This window comes from Triturus cristatus, chromosome 6 (genome assembly GCF_964204655.1).
Source record: "Triturus cristatus chromosome 6, aTriCri1.1, whole genome shotgun sequence".
NCBI classification, from domain to species: domain Eukaryota; kingdom Metazoa; phylum Chordata; class Amphibia; order Caudata; family Salamandridae; genus Triturus; species Triturus cristatus.
In genome coordinates, this window is record NC_140589.1 from 51,723,837 (window position 1) to 51,745,103 (window position 21,267).

General features: G+C 46.6%; 1 protein-coding gene across 1 annotated transcript in view; it reads right to left on the bottom strand.

The window, feature by feature from the left end:
• The window catches only part of DNAH8 (dynein axonemal heavy chain 8), a 13,985,216-nt gene that overhangs the window by 1,321,236 nt on the left and 12,642,713 nt on the right, over window positions 1-21,267 (bottom strand). The window contains exon 83 of the mRNA XM_085610239.1: window positions 9,294-9,367. Coding sequence (XP_085466365.1) covers window positions 9,294-9,367 — 74 coding nt within the window. The remainder of the gene's footprint in view (window positions 1-9,293; window positions 9,368-21,267) is intronic.

Genomic DNA, 21,267 nt, shown 5'->3' on the forward strand with positions numbered 1-21,267 from the left:
GCGCGCAGAGGTACTGCTGAAAAAATCTCTGGATCCAGACTGGCGCCTGAAGGATATTCTAACTTAAGGAATCTGTGGCTATATGTCTCTATCAGATGTATGTAATTTTTGTATTTCTGTTCATAGATACCCCTGATAAAGGGCCTTTTTTGACCCGAAATCCATTGGGTTGGACTGAATTGCCAGCAATAAGAGAACATTGTGATTATTATATTTCATGGAAGATTTATGTAAAAGAAATTTGTTTATTGGATAAAATAGATTGGATTAAAGAAACTTGATTCATCCGGTTAACTTTGAACTACGCTGTTTGTTTATTTCCTTTGAGGACTTTGTTTGTTTATTTCAATTGTTTATTTCAAGTGAGCATATTCATGTAAAAGTGTACAGCCCTTCTTGGGACATTGTAGTGAACACAGTGTCTAGAATCAATCAATCAATCAATCAATCAATCAATCAGAACATTTGTAAAGCGCACTACATACCCGTGAGGGTCTCAAGGCGCTGGGGGGGGATGCGGCTCGAATAGCCAGGTCTTGAGTAGTCTTCTGAAGGTCAGTAGGTCCTGGGTCTGCTGTAGGAGGGTGGGGAGGGTGTTCCAGGTCTTGGCGGCGAGGTGGGAGAATGATCTGCCGCTGAAGGTCGCTCTTCGGATGCGGGGGACGGTCGCGAGGGCGAGGTCAGCGGAGCGGAGCTGGCGGGTGGGGGTGTAGAGGGTGAGTCGTCTGTTGAGGTATGCTGGTCCGGTGTTGTGGAGTGCCTTGTGTGCATGGGTAAGGAGCTTGAAGGTGATCCTCTTGTTGACAGGAAGCCAGTGCAGGTCTCTCAGGTGGGGTGTGATGTGGCTGCGGCGAGGGATGTCGAGGCTCAGGCGTGCAGAGGCATTCTGAATGCATTGTAGGTGTTTCAGGAGTTTGGCCGGGGCTCCTGAGTAGAGGGCATTTCCGTAGTCCAACCTGCTACTGACGAGGGCCTGGGTGACCGTTCTTCTTGTTTCGGTGGGGATCCACCTGTAGATCTTGTGGAGCATGCGGAGGGTGTTGAAGCAAGAGGATGAGACGGCGTTGACCTGCTTTGTCATGGAGAACGTGGAGTCGAGGATGAATCCAAGGTTGGGTGCGTGGTCGGTAGGTGTTGGTGCTGTTCCCGGTGCGGTCGGCCACCAGGAGTCGTCCCAGGCCGAGAGGGTGGAGCCGGGGATGAGGACTTCTGTCTTGTCCGCGTTTAGCTTCAGACGGCTGTTCTTCATCCACTCGGCGATGGCTTTCATTCCTTCGTGGAGGTTGGTTTTGGCAGTGAGGGGGTCCTTGGTGAGGGAAAGGATCAACTGGGTTTCGTCGGTGTGGGAGATGATGTTGAGGTTGTGTAGCCGGGCGACGTGGGCGAGCGGTGCCATGTATATGTTGAACAAAGTCGGGCTGAGGGATGAGCCTTGGGGTACACCGCAGATGATCTGGGTGGCTTCGGAGCGGAAAGGGGGGAGGCGGACGCTCTGGGATTCTGCCGGAGAGGAAGGAGGTGGTCCAGTCCGGGCCTTGTCTCGGATCCTGGCGTTGTGGAGGCGTGTGTGTAGGGTGCGGTTGCAGACAGTGTTGAAGGCGGCTGACAGGTCCAGGAGGATGAAGGCCGCGGTTTCGCTGTTGTCCAGCAGGGTCCTGATGTCATCGGTGGCGGCGATGAACCAATTGTCTATAAATCTTGATTAACTCCTTGAACTCAGCAAGTAAATCTACGTCTGACATAGTTTCAATGTCAGGAAGAGGTGTATAGCCGGCTAAAATCGGCCATGTTGCTCCTGGTCTACCTAGTGGACCAAGCCTGGTAATGTGATTATAATGTTTTAGGGCGCCTTTCAACCAGAGCTCATGCTCCTGGTATGTGAGTGGAATTATAATATCCTCAAAAGAAATATATTCCTCAGGTGGTTCATCTTCTTTGTAGAAGTGAAACATATGTGTTACTGGATTTGATTCTGGGAATACTATCCATGAATAGAATACCTCTGGTGAGATTCGTGTGCCTCTATCACGAAAACTGCTCTACCACCTCTTGGTGTCAGACCATGTTTTATAAGTTTTAGAGTGATGGCTCTCCTTAAATTTGGTGGGATGTGTATAACACCCACTTCGCCTTCATTAAGACCTGTAAGGTCAGCTGCAGCTTGACCGTTATTGACGATAGGATCGTTGTTCTCCGACATTGTTTAATGAAAGTTGCAGAGCAAGTTTCAAGGAAACAAAGATAAGGTGCACAATATTTTGGAACACTGTATCCTTCAACGTTGAACTAAACCAAACAGCTAATACATAGGACTTTCATCCTACTCAGCTATGTCGGATATTATCCCTACTCACTCCAGACGTCTTATGGAGTATTATGAGTAGGGGTCTCTGAGAAAAGCACAACTGAGTTACTTCAGTATCTAGCGTTAAATTAGTGCCTTACCAAACCGTTGGCCGCCATGTAGTGTAGTTCCTATATCCCTGATAGGCTCTGCGCATTGGAATAACATACACTATAGATTTGACATAGGACTAAGGTCAGTATGTCTCTATTGAGTATATTAAACGTAATTACTTGTGTGTGCCAGCTAACTCAGAGGTCACTAGAAACTTCTCGAATATACATGAAGGGATTAGTTTCTGACAACCGCATAAACATGAGAACTTTGTTTCCCTTTAGAATCGGAACAGTCTCAGAATCGTGGAAACCATAGATTACAGTTTCACTCATGCATGCTTAGTTTCTACAGAGTTGCACAGAAATAGAGATGGGCGTTTCAATAAAAGGGTTTATTGAACAGTCTTATTTCTTATTTCTCATGCAAGAGATATGAATTGCTACAATCGTAAGACAGACTGCGAAGTACAATATGTACGAGGTTAGCAGTAAGATAAAATAATACTGCAATAGCATGGTTTGTAGCTATGACATATATTAATCAAAATACATACATAAATAACACAAGCTAAAATGTGATACTCATCTGATGCTTCTAAATTGCTTCTAAATTGTTCTACCCCAGTGTACCTAACCTAAGTGCAGTACAAGGTTTGAAGTAGGTTTTGTTTCTATAGTATAGCTAGTTATATTTTAGTTTAGCCAAGAGTTGCCAAAAGTTTCTCTAAGTTCCATACCTTAGAATGAGAGAGGTTGGAATCTCTTTTCTGGACTCAATAGTCTAACCCCCCGCAAGGGAAGTCAGAGAGCACTGGAGCTGGATTCTCTGCGAGGAGGATGGCAGCGTCAGTGCATCAGGCTGGAACTCGATCGGCTGCCGAACTTGCCATGGCGAACCGTGTAGTCTAGGTTGGATCGAATCCTCCGGGAACCGCAATTTGCCAGGGCAAGTGCTGGTATATTTATATCTTGAAGGTGTCTAGGAATGCCAGTATTGACGTAAAAGTCGGGCAGAGGAACGTTATGAATGAACCCCTAAGGAATAGATGTTCATGCATACTTAATGAGCTCTTGGAGTAATCAATATTCAAGCTGAGGGAAATTCCTGAAGGCTTAAGGGTCTGGTTTTCCATGAATTCGTTGTGACGTGGATGGACAGATGTAGGTGGCCATGCCTCTATTTGGTTTGTACGGACAATATCTAAATAAGGACCAGAATTCTATGTCCAAATAAGGGCAATGTGAATTGTACCTATATAAGGGCATAAATCGGGAAACCTATATACAGAATCTAAATCTGCACACAACAGCGTGTGCATAGGGTGCGGTGGCAGACAGTGTTGAAGGCGGCTGACAGGTCCAGGAGGATGAGGGCCGCGGTTTCGCCGTTGTCCAGCAGGGTCCTGATGTCATCGGTGGCGGCGATGAGGGCAGTTTCGGTGCTGTGGTTGCTAGAACACATGTTCTAGTTATTTTGACATTATATCAGAGCATGGCATGGATCTGTAGGACTTTGAAGGATGACGGATGAAGCACTTAAGTGGTAGGGAAAGGATAGGAGGGAAAACGTGGGATTTCAGTTTAATGGTTTGAGTTATCTCAAATGACAACAAAACATAATTGAACATTAAAGTTGACAATAAAGAACAGTTGAACAAGTTACTTACCTTCGGTAACGATGTATCTGTAGGAAACATTAGTTAGTTAGATTCCTCACCGACCCACCCATCCTCCCCGTTCTGCGAACCGAAATCTAGGGTTAAGGTTATCCTTTTCAGGGCCCTTGACATTTTGGGCACCAGTGTCGGTCTCTTGCATGGCTCTGCGTTCCTGGCGCGGAAAGCTATGTACAAGAACTGACGTCAGCGCGCGAAGGCGGCGTCTAAGTACTCTGACGACGTCATTCCGGCGCACAACGCCAACGACGGACGCGGAGCCGCAGACGACGTCTAGCGACGCGTAAGAGGTATTGCTACAAAAATCTTTCCGGATTCAGCCTGACGCCTGGGGATATTCTAAGGTGAGGAATCTAACTAACGTGTTTCTTTCAGATACAACAGATTGTCATCGTGATCAACACAACACTATTTATAGCAATGTATGAAAGAAGGCTAAACAAAACCTACATTTTTTAAATCAATTCATCAGCCTTATTTTTGTCGATTAACATAGGACTCAATCCAGAAGTTAAGTAGACGGTACAAAAAGAGAACTGAGTGGGATGATAGATCAAAGCTTGTTTTGAGAAATACTAAACATGAACAACCAGTATTATTGCTGTTGGCACCTTTTACTCCAATTCCAAAGATGGAAGATTCAAAAAGTACTGTCATGGATATAACAATCCTTGAGAAGTATAATGTTTCAATTTACACCTTTGAGGTAGACATAGTTAAAAGGCTTACATTTGATTCAATGAACATGACTCCAACATTTGCAAGCAGGATAATAAAAAACTCTAAGACATATTTCAGGTATTAGAAGATATAATGTGGCATTAATATATAACATATTTAGAGATGGCCGCCTGCTGGTCAGAGATCTCTTTGGTTTCAGAGGAGCCACCTCTATAACAGCTCATCTGAAAGCACTGTAAGTACTCTGAGCAACTGACTTGATTCATTCGGCTGCTCAGCAAACCTTTTGTTTTTAAAAACAAACTCCAAAAACAGGCATTTGTTTTTGAAAAACAAAATACAGGAACCTCCTGAGGCGGAAGCCGGGAGTAGCGAGAGCTTGTGTTAGATTTTAATTGTTGTACTTTGATTTTAAAGAACTCACCTACCCTCTGAGCACTCAACCCTTCAGGTACAGTCATCCCCGCACAGCGGATTTAGCGCTGCCGCGGGTGAGTGTTTTCCTTCTTGCCGCCATTCCGGAGACACAAGACACGCCCACTTGTGTTGGCCACGCCCACCGTGACCAAGGTAAATGAAAGCGCGCTGATTACTAGAGCCACATTGTTACAGGAACCTCCTGAGGCGGAAGCCGGGAGTAGCGAGAGCTTGTGTTAGATTTTAATTGTTATACTTTGATTTTAAAGAACTCACCTACCCTCTGAGCACTCAACTCTTCAGGTACAGTCATCCCCGCACAGCGGATTTAGCGCTGCCGCGGGCGAGTGTTTTCCTTCTTGCCGCCATTCCGGAGACACAAGACACGCCCACTTGTGTTGGCCACGCCCCCTTCCTACACCCTCCTCACTTCCATAAAGCATGTGCACCTACCGGAAGCGCAGCGGACGAGCGCAGCGGGCGCGACGTTTGCGTGCCGAAGGCGCGCTTAAGGCAAGCTCGTCTGCGCTCGTCCGTGCCGAGACCGGGCCCTGGGCCACCGCCCCTGGCCAAGTCTCACCACATACTTCTGCAACCTCTATTTCGATCAATTACACTTCCTCTCAACTCCGAGATCTCAATCCTCCGGCTAACCTTCCACATTCTGTACTACACCTGCTACACACGGACCCCTTGGTAGGCCCCTATAAATGCCCCACGTGCCTTACCCATACCCCCGCTGCGAATACCCCTTCACAGGTCTTAGCAGCACTCATTAATGTACGCTCCCTTCCTAAACATAAAACTGAAATCTTAGAATTTATTGTGTCACATAACCTCGATCTCCTGTTTATTACTGAGACTTGGGGTGACGAATCCTCCGGCCCGGATTTCAAGGCAGCTATCCCCGAAGACTACTGTGTGCATAGACTAGACAGATTAAAAAGAAAAGGTGGCGGACTAGCCATCATTTATAGGAACCACTTCAAAGTCAAATTTACCAATCTTAAATACAATGAATGTGAAGCCTTTTCCTTTTCCATTAGCCTCTCAGGCAATCAGTCATTTGTAGGTATGCTAATTTACCGCCCGCCTGGGTCCAGATCCAAATTCCTCAATAACCTTAACAACTTAATCGAGGTTACGGCTGGAGCTCCACAATATACCATACTAGGAGATTTCAATTTCCATCTTGAATCCCCATGCGACACAGATACCATTGCGCTAATTAACGATCTATCAGCAGCCGGACTCCAGCAGACTGTCGCCCAGCCCACTCACGCCGGCCATACCCTAGATGGTGTATTCACCAATAACCCTCACATTATGATTTCAGATGTAATTCCTCTTATCTGGACTGACCACTCAGCAGTCTGCTTCTCCATAAAAATCAAATCTCCACCATCTCTAACCGGAATTCCTTCTCCTACCTCTTTTAGAGACTGGAAAAACATCAATACTTCTCATCTTGCTTCTATGTTGACCTAGAGCATCATCACCACCGAACTTAATCCATCATTAGCCTCCAGTAATTACCTCAACAGCTTAGACATGGCTTGTTCCAAACTAGCACCTTTGAAAAATTCACAACGAAATAGAAAGTCTCCTTCTGCCCCATGGTTCACGGAATCTCTCCATCTTCAGAGACAACACTGTAGAAATTTAGAAAGACACTGGCGCCGTTACTACAATCCTACCGACAAAATCGTATACAAAAGCGCCCTCTCCAACTATAAAGACCTCATCACGTCCGAAAAAACTAAGTATTACTCCGCCCAAATTGTACAGGCAAAAAATTCCTCCCCAAATTTTTTCAAGTGGTTGACCATCTCTCAAACCCCCCGGCCCCCCCTTCCGAACTATCCCAAACGCTCTGCAACTCCCTTGCAAATTTCTTTAAGGACAAAGTCACCTCTATCTTCTCAGCCTTCATTCAAAAATCTCTGTCTATTACTATAAACAACCAATCATCTTCCACTAACGCTCCATCCTTCTCTGTGTTCAAAGCAGTCACTGAGGAACAAATACACCGTTTAATCTGCAGCACCAAATCGGGCTCCCCCCAAGATCCTTGCCCTCCGGCTATTCTCAATCTCATTCCAGAAGCCATTTCCCCTGCTTTGACGAACATTTGCAACTCTATGTTCACTACCGGCTCTTACCCCACAATCTGGAAAAAGGCTATCATTAAGCCACTCCTGAAAAAACCCACCCTTGACCCCTCCCTTCCATCCAGTTACAGACCCATCGCATGTCTCCCCTACCCAGCAAAAGTATTTGAAAAAGCTATGAATATTCAACTCTCGAAATTCATAGATGAAAATAATCTACTGGATGAAACCCAATTTGGGTTTAGGCAGGGACACGGGACCGAAACTGCTTTAATAAAAGCGGCAGACGAAATAAGAATGACATTGGATAAAGGAGGAGCGGCAGTACTAGTACTGCTGGATCTTTCCGCAGCCTTCGACACGGTCGATCATGCCATCCTGATCGACCGTGTCTCAGCAATAGGCATCCAGAACAAGGCCAAAGAACTTCTTGCCTCCTTCTTAGCCAACCGATCACAGGCAGTAAAGATGGGCCCTTTCACCTCCCCTACTTTCTCTCTTCCTTGCGGAGTACCACAGGGCTCCTCGCTAAGTCCGACCTTGTTCAACATATATGTTTCGGACTTAGCGAGGGTGATCAAGTCCTATGGCATTGCCCTCACGACCTATGCCGATGATACCCAACTGGTCTTATCCGTACACAATGACGGAGCGACAATCGCGGCAAACTTTCAAAAAGGAATGCTTGCAATCAGTTCCTGGATGTCATCAAATTGTCTTAAGTTAAACTCTGATAAGACGGAGGTGATGACATTCGGGAAACTGGAACCTACCTGGTCCCCTTGTTGGTGGCCAACTGAGATGGGACCTCCACCAGAACCTGCCACCAAGGTTCGTAACCTTGGAGTTATCTTCGATAACAAATTGACCTTTCATCACCATGTCAATTCCGTAGTCTCCACTTCCTTCTTCACTCTGAAGAAAATCAAAAAACTTCTCCCTTACCTTCCCATTTCAGCTGGCAAAACCCTTATTAGCACTCTGGTTTTCGCCAAAATAGACTACTGCAACGCCCTCCTGCTTAATGCCCAGGAAAAAAGTCCTTAACAGGCTCCAGCTAGTACAGAATGCCTCAGCCAGAATCCTATTGGGCATACCTAAGTTTGCCTCCAGTTCCCCGTATATTCAACAGCTTCACTGGCTCCCCATCAGGAGCCGTACAAAATTCAAAGCATTGTGTATTGCCTATAAAGCTGTCAACAACTTGGGCCCACAGTTCCTCAAAGATGCCCTCTGTCCGCTGGAAAATCCGAGAACTCTTCGCTCTTCCTCAGCCTATCTGCTCAAAATTCAATGAACAAAGATGGTCCACTGGGGTGATAGATGCTTTAGCATTTCCACAGCTAGACTCTGGAACACACTCCCCCTTTCCATTAAAATGGCCCCAACGCTCATTAGCTTCAGGAAGAAATTAAAAACCTGGCTTTTCCCACATTAAAATCTGCCTTAGCTATCGTTCTGTTTCATTGAGCGCCGAGACACCCACGGGTAGTTGGGCGCTATAAAAATTGCCAAAAACATAAACAAAAACATAAACATAAACATAAACAATACTGCAGACCGTAACACGCTGGGAGTTTCCTTTTTTTCTGTTAAGGATTGCCAAACCTTTTTGAGTGGTCCAGAACAGAAAGAAGTACATCAAAATGTGAGGACTAAATAGAATGAACTGTGTGAGGTAGTTACACCAACAGCTCTATGTTCGTTTGTGCTGGTAGAGCCAACAAGCGCTCCACCGGCAAAAACATCATGTTCTGCCCAACTCTATCGAGAGTGGCATACCATCAGTTTGGTAGACAGGGTACGCTATGCAGAGTAACCTCTCCACCAAACTCTAAATGAGGCCCATAAGTTGGATTTTGCAGTATCAATACAGTATTTTATGTTTTTGAAACAGTATATACCTGCGACACAAGATTTTGTAAAATCAAATGAAGGATTAAAAGAACTACAGAATTCCTATAGAATTCGTCTTACAACTGTAACATGTTTTTAAATTGAAACATACCTGTTGTATTGACAGCTGTAAAAGCCTGCGTGCATGAACCCCTTGTCCTTGCCCCATAGAAATGGATCTACAGTCTATGAGAAGATAAAAATATCATATTTTATTGCATCAACAAAAACAGGACAGTTGCATTTTTTTTACTGAAGTTCCTTTTGGGTTTTTTTCAAAACATATGAGAAAACAACACAGGCCAGATTTACAAAGGTATTTTACAATTACAAAACCAGTGCTTGGCAAATTGGCAGGCTATATGATTACAAATCCTAATTAGCAAAGTACCAAAGAGACCTGCTACGCTGCACATGTATTGTTTGACTCAATATTAACTTTGTGACTTTTTGCAAGTTACAAGGGGGATTGGGGACATAAAACAGTGGTGTAACGCAAGGTTTTGGGGCTACCCTGCAGAATATGATGAAGGGCCCCTGAGCCCTGCATATCTCACAGATACTTACTGGCCTTGGGATGAACAGAAGCCTCCTGGAGATTTGGGGGCCCCTGAAACAGCAGAGGCCCCCTGCACTGCAGGGGTTGCAGGGGCCTCCCTTACGCCTGTGACGTAAAAAGGTGCCCCCGCTTGAAACTGGAAAAACACTGTACCAATTGTTGCAAGCACTTCTTTGATCACAAAGTACCGAAGTTCCCTACTGTCACTCAGTAGCTATTCATAAAGTGAGGGATAGCGTTTACAGTGTGGGTGGCTACATCGTCATTGCAGAGAGTAGACCATAGTCCAATGAAAAACTGAATGCCACCCGAATGTCATTTTCAATGATCAACCACTTTTTAGATCTCAGCTCTAGACAGCACACATTTGCTGACTCGAACCGAGACATTCTGTCTGGGCTTTTTCGTTCTCCCCATTTGTCAAGGGCATGCATACATCATGGATTTTCCGGCGTTTAGTTCTCCCAAGCGCACCGCCCAACTACTTTAAAAAGGCTCAGTGGTCATTTTTATCCATTTTTTCGGGGCGACTTTATTATTTTTAGGTTGAGCTTCAATCTGCCTGTTATTTCTCTTCTGTGGGGTTTGGCACACCCACCGATTGCTATTGGTTGTTATCTGTGGCATTCAGAAATGCCGGCTTGGTATTGGTGCATTTATGTAAATGTCCCTCCTTTGTGTTCTTAGCTCCCTCCCCAGCGATTTCACTCGGAGAATATTTTAGTGGACCATCACACTGTACAGTGTGTGATTGCCCCTCATCCTTCCTCTGTAACTTGTTTTAGTTTGCCTGACCCTGCTCGTGTTTTTGCAGGCCTCCAACTTCCAAGCTCTCAGCACCGGCTAAAAAAAAACACACATGCACACACACTTTAAAGTCGTAAATTGAAATACGGGCAGAGCCAAGTCACAAGCTATCTCTTCACGACAGAGCAGATGGTCTGTCGTCTCAGTGTTTTGGGACTCAGTTCTGCCATCACTTTAATTTACGACAACACCGAGATCGTGCTTGTTACCCTTACAGTTTGTAAGTTCAGGAGGGGCTTTTGTTTCCTTCAAAAGCACCTAACTAGAAGAGAAAACATTAACATTGTACGTGCTGTGAAAGCTTTCAGAGATCTTTGCTTCTTTAGTCTGCTTTTGTTTAAACTAAAACGAAGATACGTAAAAGGCCCTATATCTTCACCATCTCTGATTTGTGTACTCTTACGCTAGGACGTATGTCTTCCAAAGGAGGAACTCAGCAGAGCAACACACCTCGCCGGAGCCAGGGTCCCGCTGCTTGTTTACGCTGTCTCTTCCTGTTAGAATAAATACCTCTGTTGTTCAGCTGGTGCGCATGAGCCATATACTTGTCTTTTCACATACCACTCCCATTGTATGTTGTGGTGTCTCAGTCTAGTGCTCGTCAACCACGTGATGAGCTGCGGTGCCTGACTGGACAGTGTGAGGGCGTGCGGAGAGAGTATCGGGCACTGAGAGGAATGTACGCGCGGCTCTCCCTCTCCCAAATAAAGCGTACCTACACAGTAGTGCAGTCTCTGTGTCTTCTTGCGGGGAAATTTACAGCTCTACAGACTGGCGATGAGCCAGAACGGACCCTGTGGCAAGGAGAGGGAGAGTGGCGACATCAGAGTCGGCGGCCAGCCTCCTGAAGCACTTAGATTCCAGCCTTCAGAGTATACAGAGTCTTGAGGTACGACATCAGCGCGTTTGAAAGTGCGCGCTCTGTTCTCCAGGCAAGGTGCTCCACACATACACATCAGCCACTATATGCAGCCCAGGGCCACTGCACAAACATCATATGCGAACGTGGGCTACTCCTCTGCCCTAAGCCACCTCAACCCACAGCGTGTCCTGCACCTGGCATCACAGTGACACACACACTTGCGTTGGTCTAGACAGCCACCTTCTGTGCATCGCCCAAACTTGACTGGGCAGGGTTCAGAGCGCCCCTTGACACCCATCACGGTCCAGTGCTTCTGTCAGTAACCTGCTTGCGTATGCCAGCACAGTATCCAGGTGTCACCCGCCACTCACTGCCATTGCTGCCTACTGCTGCCTGCTGCACACTACCCATTTGAAGGTCTCCCCTTGCAGGTACACTCCTGCTCTTCACAATGTGTGCCCAAACCTTCTCCTTAACAAATCCAGTACCTTTCCTCCTGAAGCCTGGGGAGCCGGCCATGAAATGGGCGGATTCGAAGAAGTACTTCCTTAACTACTTGTCTGCCCTGGAAGATGAAGAACCGTTCTCCAGCAAACACAGAAAGAAAATACTGTTGCACAACCTAGGGCCAGAAGGGCTGAGAGTATACGAAAACATGGTTAAAAACCGAGAGCTGCGACGGATACAGATGTGTTCCAACACGCTTTAGATGATTTAGACAGCCAATAGCAACCTGTCATTTGTACGGCCATAGACAGATAAAAAAAATTCCAGAGGAAACAAAATGACCTTGACAGTAGAGGACTATGTTGCAGCACTCAAAAAACTAGCCGTAAATTGCAAATTTGGCCATCTTCATGATGGTTTGGTGCGTGACCAGATAATAATGCACACTGTCAACACTAACGTACAGGAAAAGATATGGGTGAGTGGGGAGGTGCCCCTTCATGAAATCATAGCGATCGTTAAAAAGGCTGAACTGTCCAAAAGGTGTGCTGTAGGGGCTAAGAAGGACAGCAAAAGTAAACCCACGGTATGCAAAGTTAGTGACAAAAAAGTTTCCAATGACAAGTCGGCCCCCACTGCAGGATATACGAATGGCCAACGGCCCACAAGGACCTCTGCAGGGTCCGTTAGGCCTCCTCCTGAAAAGAAAGGTTCTTGCTACAGGTGCGGCAACCAGATGCATATGGACAATGACAAACGATGCCCTGCCTTTTATGTAAAATGCTCCTTTTGCGGTGTTGTGGGACATTTCTGCAAAGTCTGCAGAAGGAGACCCAGCACTACCTCTATAAAATGCGTCATGTATGACTCGGAACCTGAAGTGGGGGAGGGGATGGTGACGATGATTGTATTTTGTGCATTGATGAACAAGTATTGGGCATAGATTGCAGTGCTAGAAAAAACCTGTCCTGTGTATTGACCATTGGGGGAGTCCAGATATCCATGGTGGCAGACTCAGGGTCCCCATTCACGATCATACAAAGGGAAATCTGGGACAGGGATTTTGCCGACACCATAGGGCACCACCTACACCCTACAGACATACATTCCGTCACCTTCACCGAGGAAAGGATCCCCATGATAGGGTTCAGACAACTAAAATTCGAATTCAAGGGGAGGGAGAACACAGGCAAACTTTACGTGGCAGAAACAGGACCTTCGGTCCTCGGATGGGCCGACCAAGGAGCGTTAGGCATCCATCTCAACCCAAGCGGAGAAACACAAGTGCTCATGACCGACGACCCTCCCAGACCAGACGTAGCCATCCTGCGAAAATAATTCCCTGATGTCTTTGGCGGGACCATAGGGCAACTATCAAAGTTCACGCACAAAATCCTGCTGAAAGATAGCGCCGTAACGGTTAGCCACAAAGTACGAAACATCCCTTTCAACCGCAGGGAAGCCGTGCAGCTTGAGTTGCAGCGTCTGGAAGATAACAGCATCATAGAAACCATCGAAAGCGCCGAATGGTTGGCGCCCTTGGTCGTGGCACGGAAACCAAATGGGAAGGTGCTTCTTTGCTTAGACTTCAGAGAATTGAACAAAAACATACTGGTGGATAAATTCCCGCTGCCAAGAATCAACGAGTTGTTGGCCCGAACCAAAGGAATCAATTGGCTCTCTATGATAGATCTCACAGCGGCGAATCATCACATTTTGCTTCACCCCTCGTCCAGGAAGTAGACCATCTTCATTACTCCCTTCAGCTGCTACCGATTTCGGCGACTGCCATTTGGCCTGGCATCAGCCGCATCCGTATTTCAGAAACTGATGCACAAGATATTCAAAGACAGCTGCGACGTCTTATACTTCCACGATGATATACTCGTCATGGGTAAAACCAAAACGGAGCACGATGTCCCACTTCGAGCAGTCTTATGGACACTCTCAGCAAATGGCCTCACGGCAGAATTGGAGAAATGCCAGTTCGGTCTACGCACCGTCATGTACCTGGGGCATGAGATCGGTGAAAACGGGATCTCTCCAAAGAAGGCTAATGTAGAAGCCATCAGATCGGCGCCCAGACCACGAACCAAAGACAAAGTTCGCTCTTTTCTGGGGTTAGCAGAATTTTATAGCAAACTTGTCAGGAACTTTGCAACCAAAACACACAGTCTGCGCCAGCTATTGAAGGAAAAGAACGCATTCAGTTGGACGTTGGACTCAAACCTAGAATTTGAGACTATTAAAAAGGACATATGCAAGGCTGTATCCCTGCAGGGATTCAACAGCTCTGCCCCCAGCATTTTTTACAATGGATGCCAGCGAGAAGGGATTAGGGGCAGTCCTTTCACAACGTTCCACAGATGGCCCGCTTCCTCGCTCCCAACGAGGAGAAGTTAAGCGTCATCGAAAAAGAAATGCTGGCATCCATCTGGGCCAGGGAAAAGTTTCGGCAGTACCTATGGGGCTCCCGGTTTACCCTCAGTACAGACCATAAACCGTTGATTAAGGGCCTTACGTCCAGCGGCTACGCAAAAGCCACCCCGCGCATCGCCAAGATGACGCTCCGGCTTCTGGATTTCGTCTACGATGTAGAATACTTACCAGGCCATAAGAACAAAGTGGCGGATTTTCTCAGCCGTTCTGCTGCCATGGAGGGGGCCCCACACCCCAGTGAATGAGATGAGTACCAGGTGGCGCTCACGGCAGACCAAGAGACCATCATCAGTGCACAGGACTGGAAGACAGCCTACGATAATGACCATGACCTGTCCAAAGTGAAGACCTTCGTCACTCAGGGGTGGCCCAAGAAGAAGCACTTGAAAGACGATTTCAAGAAGTACTGGGAAGTGCGCGATGAATTTTCCCTCAGCGATGATGACATATTTTCACTCAGAGGAGACAAGGTCATTCCCCCGAAGGATGTACGGGACCGCATCCTTAGCATATTACACGAAGGCCATCTAGGAATCGTGAAATCAAAGAGGAGGATTGGCTCAGCGACGGATTTGCCGCAAGGCACGTAGAACATAAACTTAATAGCGTCAGTGCCTGGAAGGCTCCAGGTCGTCTGCTCATTGCTGGAAAAAAAACGGTGACAGGGCACGTACCTTTGTCCCACCGATGGTTCTGGGGAAAAAGATAAACTGAGTGTTCTCAATGAGAGTGTGTGAGATTTTGTGTGCTGGGGATTGGGGATTGAGGTTATCTAGCAATTAACATAGTGTGTCGATGGGAGTGATCGGTGCCACGGACGTACACAAACTCTGCTTCCTAGTGCATATAACCTATACTTGGGTATAAGGGATATCCTTACTTTACTTTTGCTAATGAAGTCCCTATCATTTATAGTGTCTTATCCACCAGCCTCGAGTCCATTTCCCCTCCTGGTGATCTCAGTCTCCATTCAGAGGCCCGCACTATGCATGAAGATTAGCTTTTCCTTCTGAGTTTAAGTAACGCTTGTACTGCATGTGCTTCTTTGTCATGTTCTCTGCTGTGCTCCACTCTGTGGGATGTTGCACCTCAGTGTGTCCGTCGTCCTCGCCACCAATGTGCTATAGCAGGGCATACCGGGTGAGGTGGTAAAATAATTAATTGTTTAATAAAAAAGTGCTGTCCTACTATTTGTGAGCCTCAACTCACTTTACTGTGGGTTTTGCCATGTTAAACACTAAAAGAATGACTTCACTGTTTACAGACCTGGTAGGGTCCAGACCACCACTTTAGTGCACTAACATGAAAGGCCTTGCTCTGCAGTGCCTTAGAAAAAAACGTGTGACCATGCATGTGCCGTCCTTTCAGACACATCTTTAACAATAAAAACAAGCATTTGCACAATGCAATAGGTCTCGCATTTGTGAGAGTTAGAGCTATTGGCATTGTAAATAACAATGTTTTTTATCTATGTGCTTTGGTTCGGATTGTAGTGGATGCATGAACGGAGGCACAGCTGCCTAGAGAGCATAGAATGAGGAATTACTAACACTTTTAAATAAGTCACAATATTTTACCTCTTCTGTAAACCACTTACTTGCTCACTTTCCACCCTAGCACACTAAGGAGCATTTGGTAACAGTGTCACCACCATATTGTCCGGCTGCTCAGTAAACACTAATGCTTAGCTTAAAATGTAGTCAGAGACTTGCGGCCGCTTTAATGTTAACACTAGGTTTTGAAACATATAAGTATTGGAAGTGGGGGTCCTTATCCCTCACCGCCGTACCCAAATGCTGGAGGCGGGAGTCCCTGTCCCACACCGCTGTCACAAGATGCGAGATCCGGACTCCTCGTTTCAACGTTAGGCTAAGTTAGGACACCATCCGAGATAGCCCTGCTCACCCCGTTAGTAGCTTGGCACGAGCAGCCAGGCTTATCTCCAAGGTACGAGTATACAGTATGTGCTACCACACGTACAGCAACCCAATGATGTCACCACAAATAGACTCCACACAAGTTTTTATAAAACGAGTATAAGCTTTATATAAGAAGATATACGATATGACCACACGATACAAAACCAACATATAATAATATTCCTTTCAGTGGATTGGTAGGTTCTAATCCAACCACAGCTTCTAACCAACAGTTAAGCTTACTTCTGACCATTTCCAAAAGGTTAGGAAGGTCGTATTGCTAGAATCACACATGCTGCAAAAAAAAAAAAGAAATACTACAATGCGTAACAATATACTCCTGTACTGTGCAATATAAAAACAATGCCATACGTAGCGCCTCAGTCATGTACTTTGCAATAGAAGGAATAATGCAATACGTTTCACTACCAGCATGCCCTGTGCCAGGGTGAAACTAAGCAATGTGTCACACTACAATCATGTACTGTGCAATGAAGAAACAATGCAATGCGCCACGTTACAATCATGTACTCTGCAAGGGAAAAATAACGCAGTGCGTAGCGCACCAAGCATGTAGGTCGTCAGGCACAAATATGGTCAGGTGTCATACAACGATAGTTCGTTAGCAGCAATAATGTAAAGTGTAATACGACATTTTAGGTGCTCCGTTAACAGATTCCCCCAACATGGATCAATGATGACAAAAAAGTACCGCTTCTCACACCGGCCCCAGTACTGCCCCTCCTTGGGTCAGCACAGGCCTCGATCTGAGCTGAAGCAACAAGCTCACGCAGCTGACAGAAGCGAGAGACCGAGAGTGTCCCTCTGAGCCCGCGCCCCACCCCAGGTGGTGATCCACGTTACCTGGGGGGGGCGCGACCCCACTCTCCTCTCCTCCTTCAGCGACTTGGGCCTTGATCCAGAACTCCGTCAATGGGCACGGCGAGCTCGGGCCGGCGACTCAGCTCCTCCGTGGCTGCCTGTCCGGGCCACTACTGTTTTACCTCCGAGGGCCTAATGACCTGGCCCTCCTTCCGGCGGTCTCAGTGGACACCGAGACCCGCACTCAGCACTGTGGAGACTTACTTCGATTTTGGTGCACACACTACCCAGGCACTCCTCACCAGCGCCTCTGGTTCCACCTCGACACGCACTCTGCACGTCTGAGACTCGTCTCTTCTCTGGTGCACACGATGAGATGACCAGGCGCTCTTCACCAACACCGCGCCTTGCACCACGTCACGCACCCTGCGTGTCTGAGTCTCACCTCTTCTCCCGGTGCACACGATGACCAGGAGCTCTTCACCAATGACCTGGCTGCACCACGACACGCACCCTGCGCGTCCGAGTCTCCTCTCTTCTCCCACAATGACCAGGCGCTCCTCACCAACGCCTTGGCTTGCACCACGACACACACCCTGCATGTCCTAGACTCACTTCTACTCCCGGTGCACACAATGACAAGGCGCTCTTTACCAACGCCCTGGCTGCACCATGACATGCACCCTGCGCGTCCCAGTCTCTGTTTACTCCTGTGTGCCCACGGTCACAAGGCACTATATCCGAGGGTCACAAGCTGCAAAAGCATGCGCACACCGTGTTGCTGGGACTTCTCCGGAAACTTATATGTTCCTGTGTTCCCAAACAGGGAGCCAGCTCATCTCGGGCCCTTGGGGTTCAGGACACAGCACAAAGCACAGTCCTGTTCAAGAAGAGGGGGACACCACCCACTGCAATGTACCTTCAGTCTCTTCCTTCGTAAAAGCTACAAACTGCAGGCCAGCCCCAGATCACGAAGCAAGGGTCAGTCCTATCCAGCAGTCTCTTCAGCAACTTCTTCCTTGGCAGAGGTTCTTCTTGATCACAAAAGAGGTCAAAGCCTTTGCAGACTCGACCTGTCCATTTCACCATTCAAAACTACACCAAATTCTAGGGGTTTCAGTTCTCTTAGTTATACCCCTTCATGTCTTTGAAGTTCTTTGTGCTCAGGGGTCCCTGACCCCTGCCTAAATCAGTTCTGGGTGTCTCCCTCCCAGTGTCACCTTTTTCCCTTTGATACTGGGGGTCTGGATCCTTAATCACTCAGCTGGAGATGGGTCAATTGGTTTATTGCACCAGCCCAGGCCTTTTCACCTCCCGGGCTTCTCCTCCCCCTACTCTCCAGATGCAGGGCAGCCTGGTGCCATCTCAACCCCTCCCTGGGTCAAGACCTCTCCCAGCTCCTCTCACCTCACAGATCCAGACAGTCGGCCCACATTCAGCAGGGACACACAGATATGCTTAAAGCCCAAAACTCAGTGACTTTCTAAAAGAGTGGCTTCTGAACACACAGTGACAAAACCACTTTCATAGAAAGATGTGTTATGACACTGTGAGTTCATACATACTAAACGTCACCCCTCCATTTTAAACTTATAGGAAACTAGGCTCACAAACACAACACCCAGCCTCCCCCATTCTGTCCTATGGGCAGGATGGCCTTTCAGCAGTAAAAAACAAGATGGAGTGTTTTTTACTGACAGGGCATAACACACAACTTAGTATATGTACTGCCTTTTAAATACACTGCACCCTGCCCAGGGGTTACCCGGGACCTATCATAGGGGTACCTCCGGTGTTTGCAAAAGGGAAAGTAAGGCCTGACAAGAGGTTGGACTTGTCAGGTCAACATGCAAACATAGCAAACTACGCGCAGGCCCTACACTGAAGGCCTGAGTTCCCTTCTCCGCGCACCTTTGCATTACTAGCCCTGGCACACACAGTGCATATCACTAGGCGCTTTACTAGTAAGGCAAATATACCAATCATGGACAACCAATTACCATTACACTTTAAACAGGGAACCCTTGTACACTGATCAGCAGTGACAAAGCACCCAAAGCATCTATCAACAAAGGAAATAGAAGCAAAAAAGTCAGGGGTAATCACGCCATGATATGCCAGGTCTAACACAAGGCAATTGCTGTGTTTCTGGGACTTTACTGGCAATGCTGAATGCACAACCCCAAAGGTATGAATTCATTTAGTGTTGCCCAGAGTTGGGGGCAAACCTTCTCTTGTTAGGAGTCCCCCTCGCAGGCTGATTTGTCCATGAGAAGAGTTGACTTTTTTTTCAGAAGGGATCTGTTACCTGGTGCAGCTGGGGCAAGTTAGTGTTTGCACTCTGAGCACACAAGGCCGGGGACCCCATGTTAATCATTCCCCTTAGCAAGAAATAATGATCTGTTTATCCATAGTCCTTGAAAACCCTCAAAAAGAAAATAAACAAGGGCACTATAGCAGAGAGAGATTCCAAGGCGATACAGAGGAAAAGGCGAGTGAGTGCATGTGTGTGGCAAGCAGAAAGGAGATGCCGCGTTAGCAGCCAGTGCTGGTATTTCTTCCAGCATCGTTCGGTGAGGGCGTGCTCAATTGGTATGGTAAAGTCGGTGTGTTCTATAGATGGTTGTGAGACCAGCCTGCCTGTAGGGTGGGCGTGTTAAGGGAGACGAGGCCTGGGTGCTGGTGATGATGGAGTGTGTTCCACAGTCACGCCAGTCGTGGTGCCATTGGACAGACTCCTCCCTGGCCTGGCCAGGCCTCCTTACAGTGGGTTGTTTTCTCTGTGCACTGCTTGCCTTGGTGGAACTGGCTCTTCCCTGCCAGATCTGGTTTACACTGCTCCTGGAGCCTGTTTGCAAAGATTGTACACAAATGCAGCCTTTTTAAGGGCGCCAGAGTCACATAAATTGCTTATACTAGAAACTTTTCTGATCAACATACTTACCAAGTAATATAATATTGTATATTACTTTGTGAGAATTTCTTAATTTCTACCTTTATAAAAATAGCGAAACACATTTACCCTTTTGTCTAAATCCTGTAATGCCCCCTACGTACAAAAAAAATGGGCTGTGTTCGAGCATCTCAAAAGTCCAATTTGTTCTGAACACAATTAAAAAAAAAATACTCAGTTAAAAAGGCGATTTTTGTTTACTTTACGTACTTTGTCGATTATAAAAACATACTACATTCGTATGAATAATAATCGACTAGTTATAAATGTTCAAGTTCCAACTATTCTGATTGCTACACATGGTAGCGTAAATGCCAGCAGTGGCTGGCAATGGCGTGCATGCTCTTTGGCCTAAATGTGGACAGTATTCCATTAACAATTACTATAATTCAGTCTTCAATATCTTTTTTCGCTCCTGAGATTCTTTGCGTTCCAGACCAGGTTCTCTATCTGAATGTGACAAAACTCGAGATGATGCTCGGCACACAACACCAATAAATATTGTTTTTTTCACTGTGGATTTCTAATAAATATTAAGAATTTAAGAAACTACGACTTTGTTCATAATTATTCCAGATGTGGGTTTGGGGCGCTCTTGGGCGGTAGATGCGGTCAGTCAAAGGGAGGGGGTAGTCAGAGGGGTTTGGTGCCAACACCTGTGGGCTTGAAAGGCGAGCATGTGAGAAGCTTTTAATAATTCGGGACAAAATAAAACAAAAGAAAATCCTGCAGAAGCACAGTAATGTCTGGATGAGTTGACAAGCATGTTCTTCATTGGAAGAGGGGGCATTAATTCATTTTCGTTTAAAATATGATTTCCCAACTACATAAAAAGAAGTAGCAATTACATTCAATTGGTAAGAAAGGATGCATGGAATTTAAATTAATTTTAGGTGTGGGAGATTACAGGGACGGCCGCGACAAAGAGATGTGTGTGCACCAAAGAGAGAGGGCTCTTGGGTTTGTTTTGCAATTCACACAAATGAACATTGAACATATGGCCTCAATTAGAGAGCTACTTTTCAGACCTATCACTCTGTTCACAACTATCTGTCAAAAGGTGAACAATGCCCCGTGACCGCAGCTCTGCGGTAATACGGATTTCAGCATTTTACAGCCATCGTGCGAGGTGGGGGAGGGTGACAGGCTGTGGGCAGACAGGAAATCTGGCAGGGAATCCGCCCTTTACAAGAGATTGGCATTGTCTCTCACTGTAATAAGCATTGAAAAAGCCAAAAAATCTTGCCTATGTTGGCTGAAAGTAAAAATAAGGTAGAG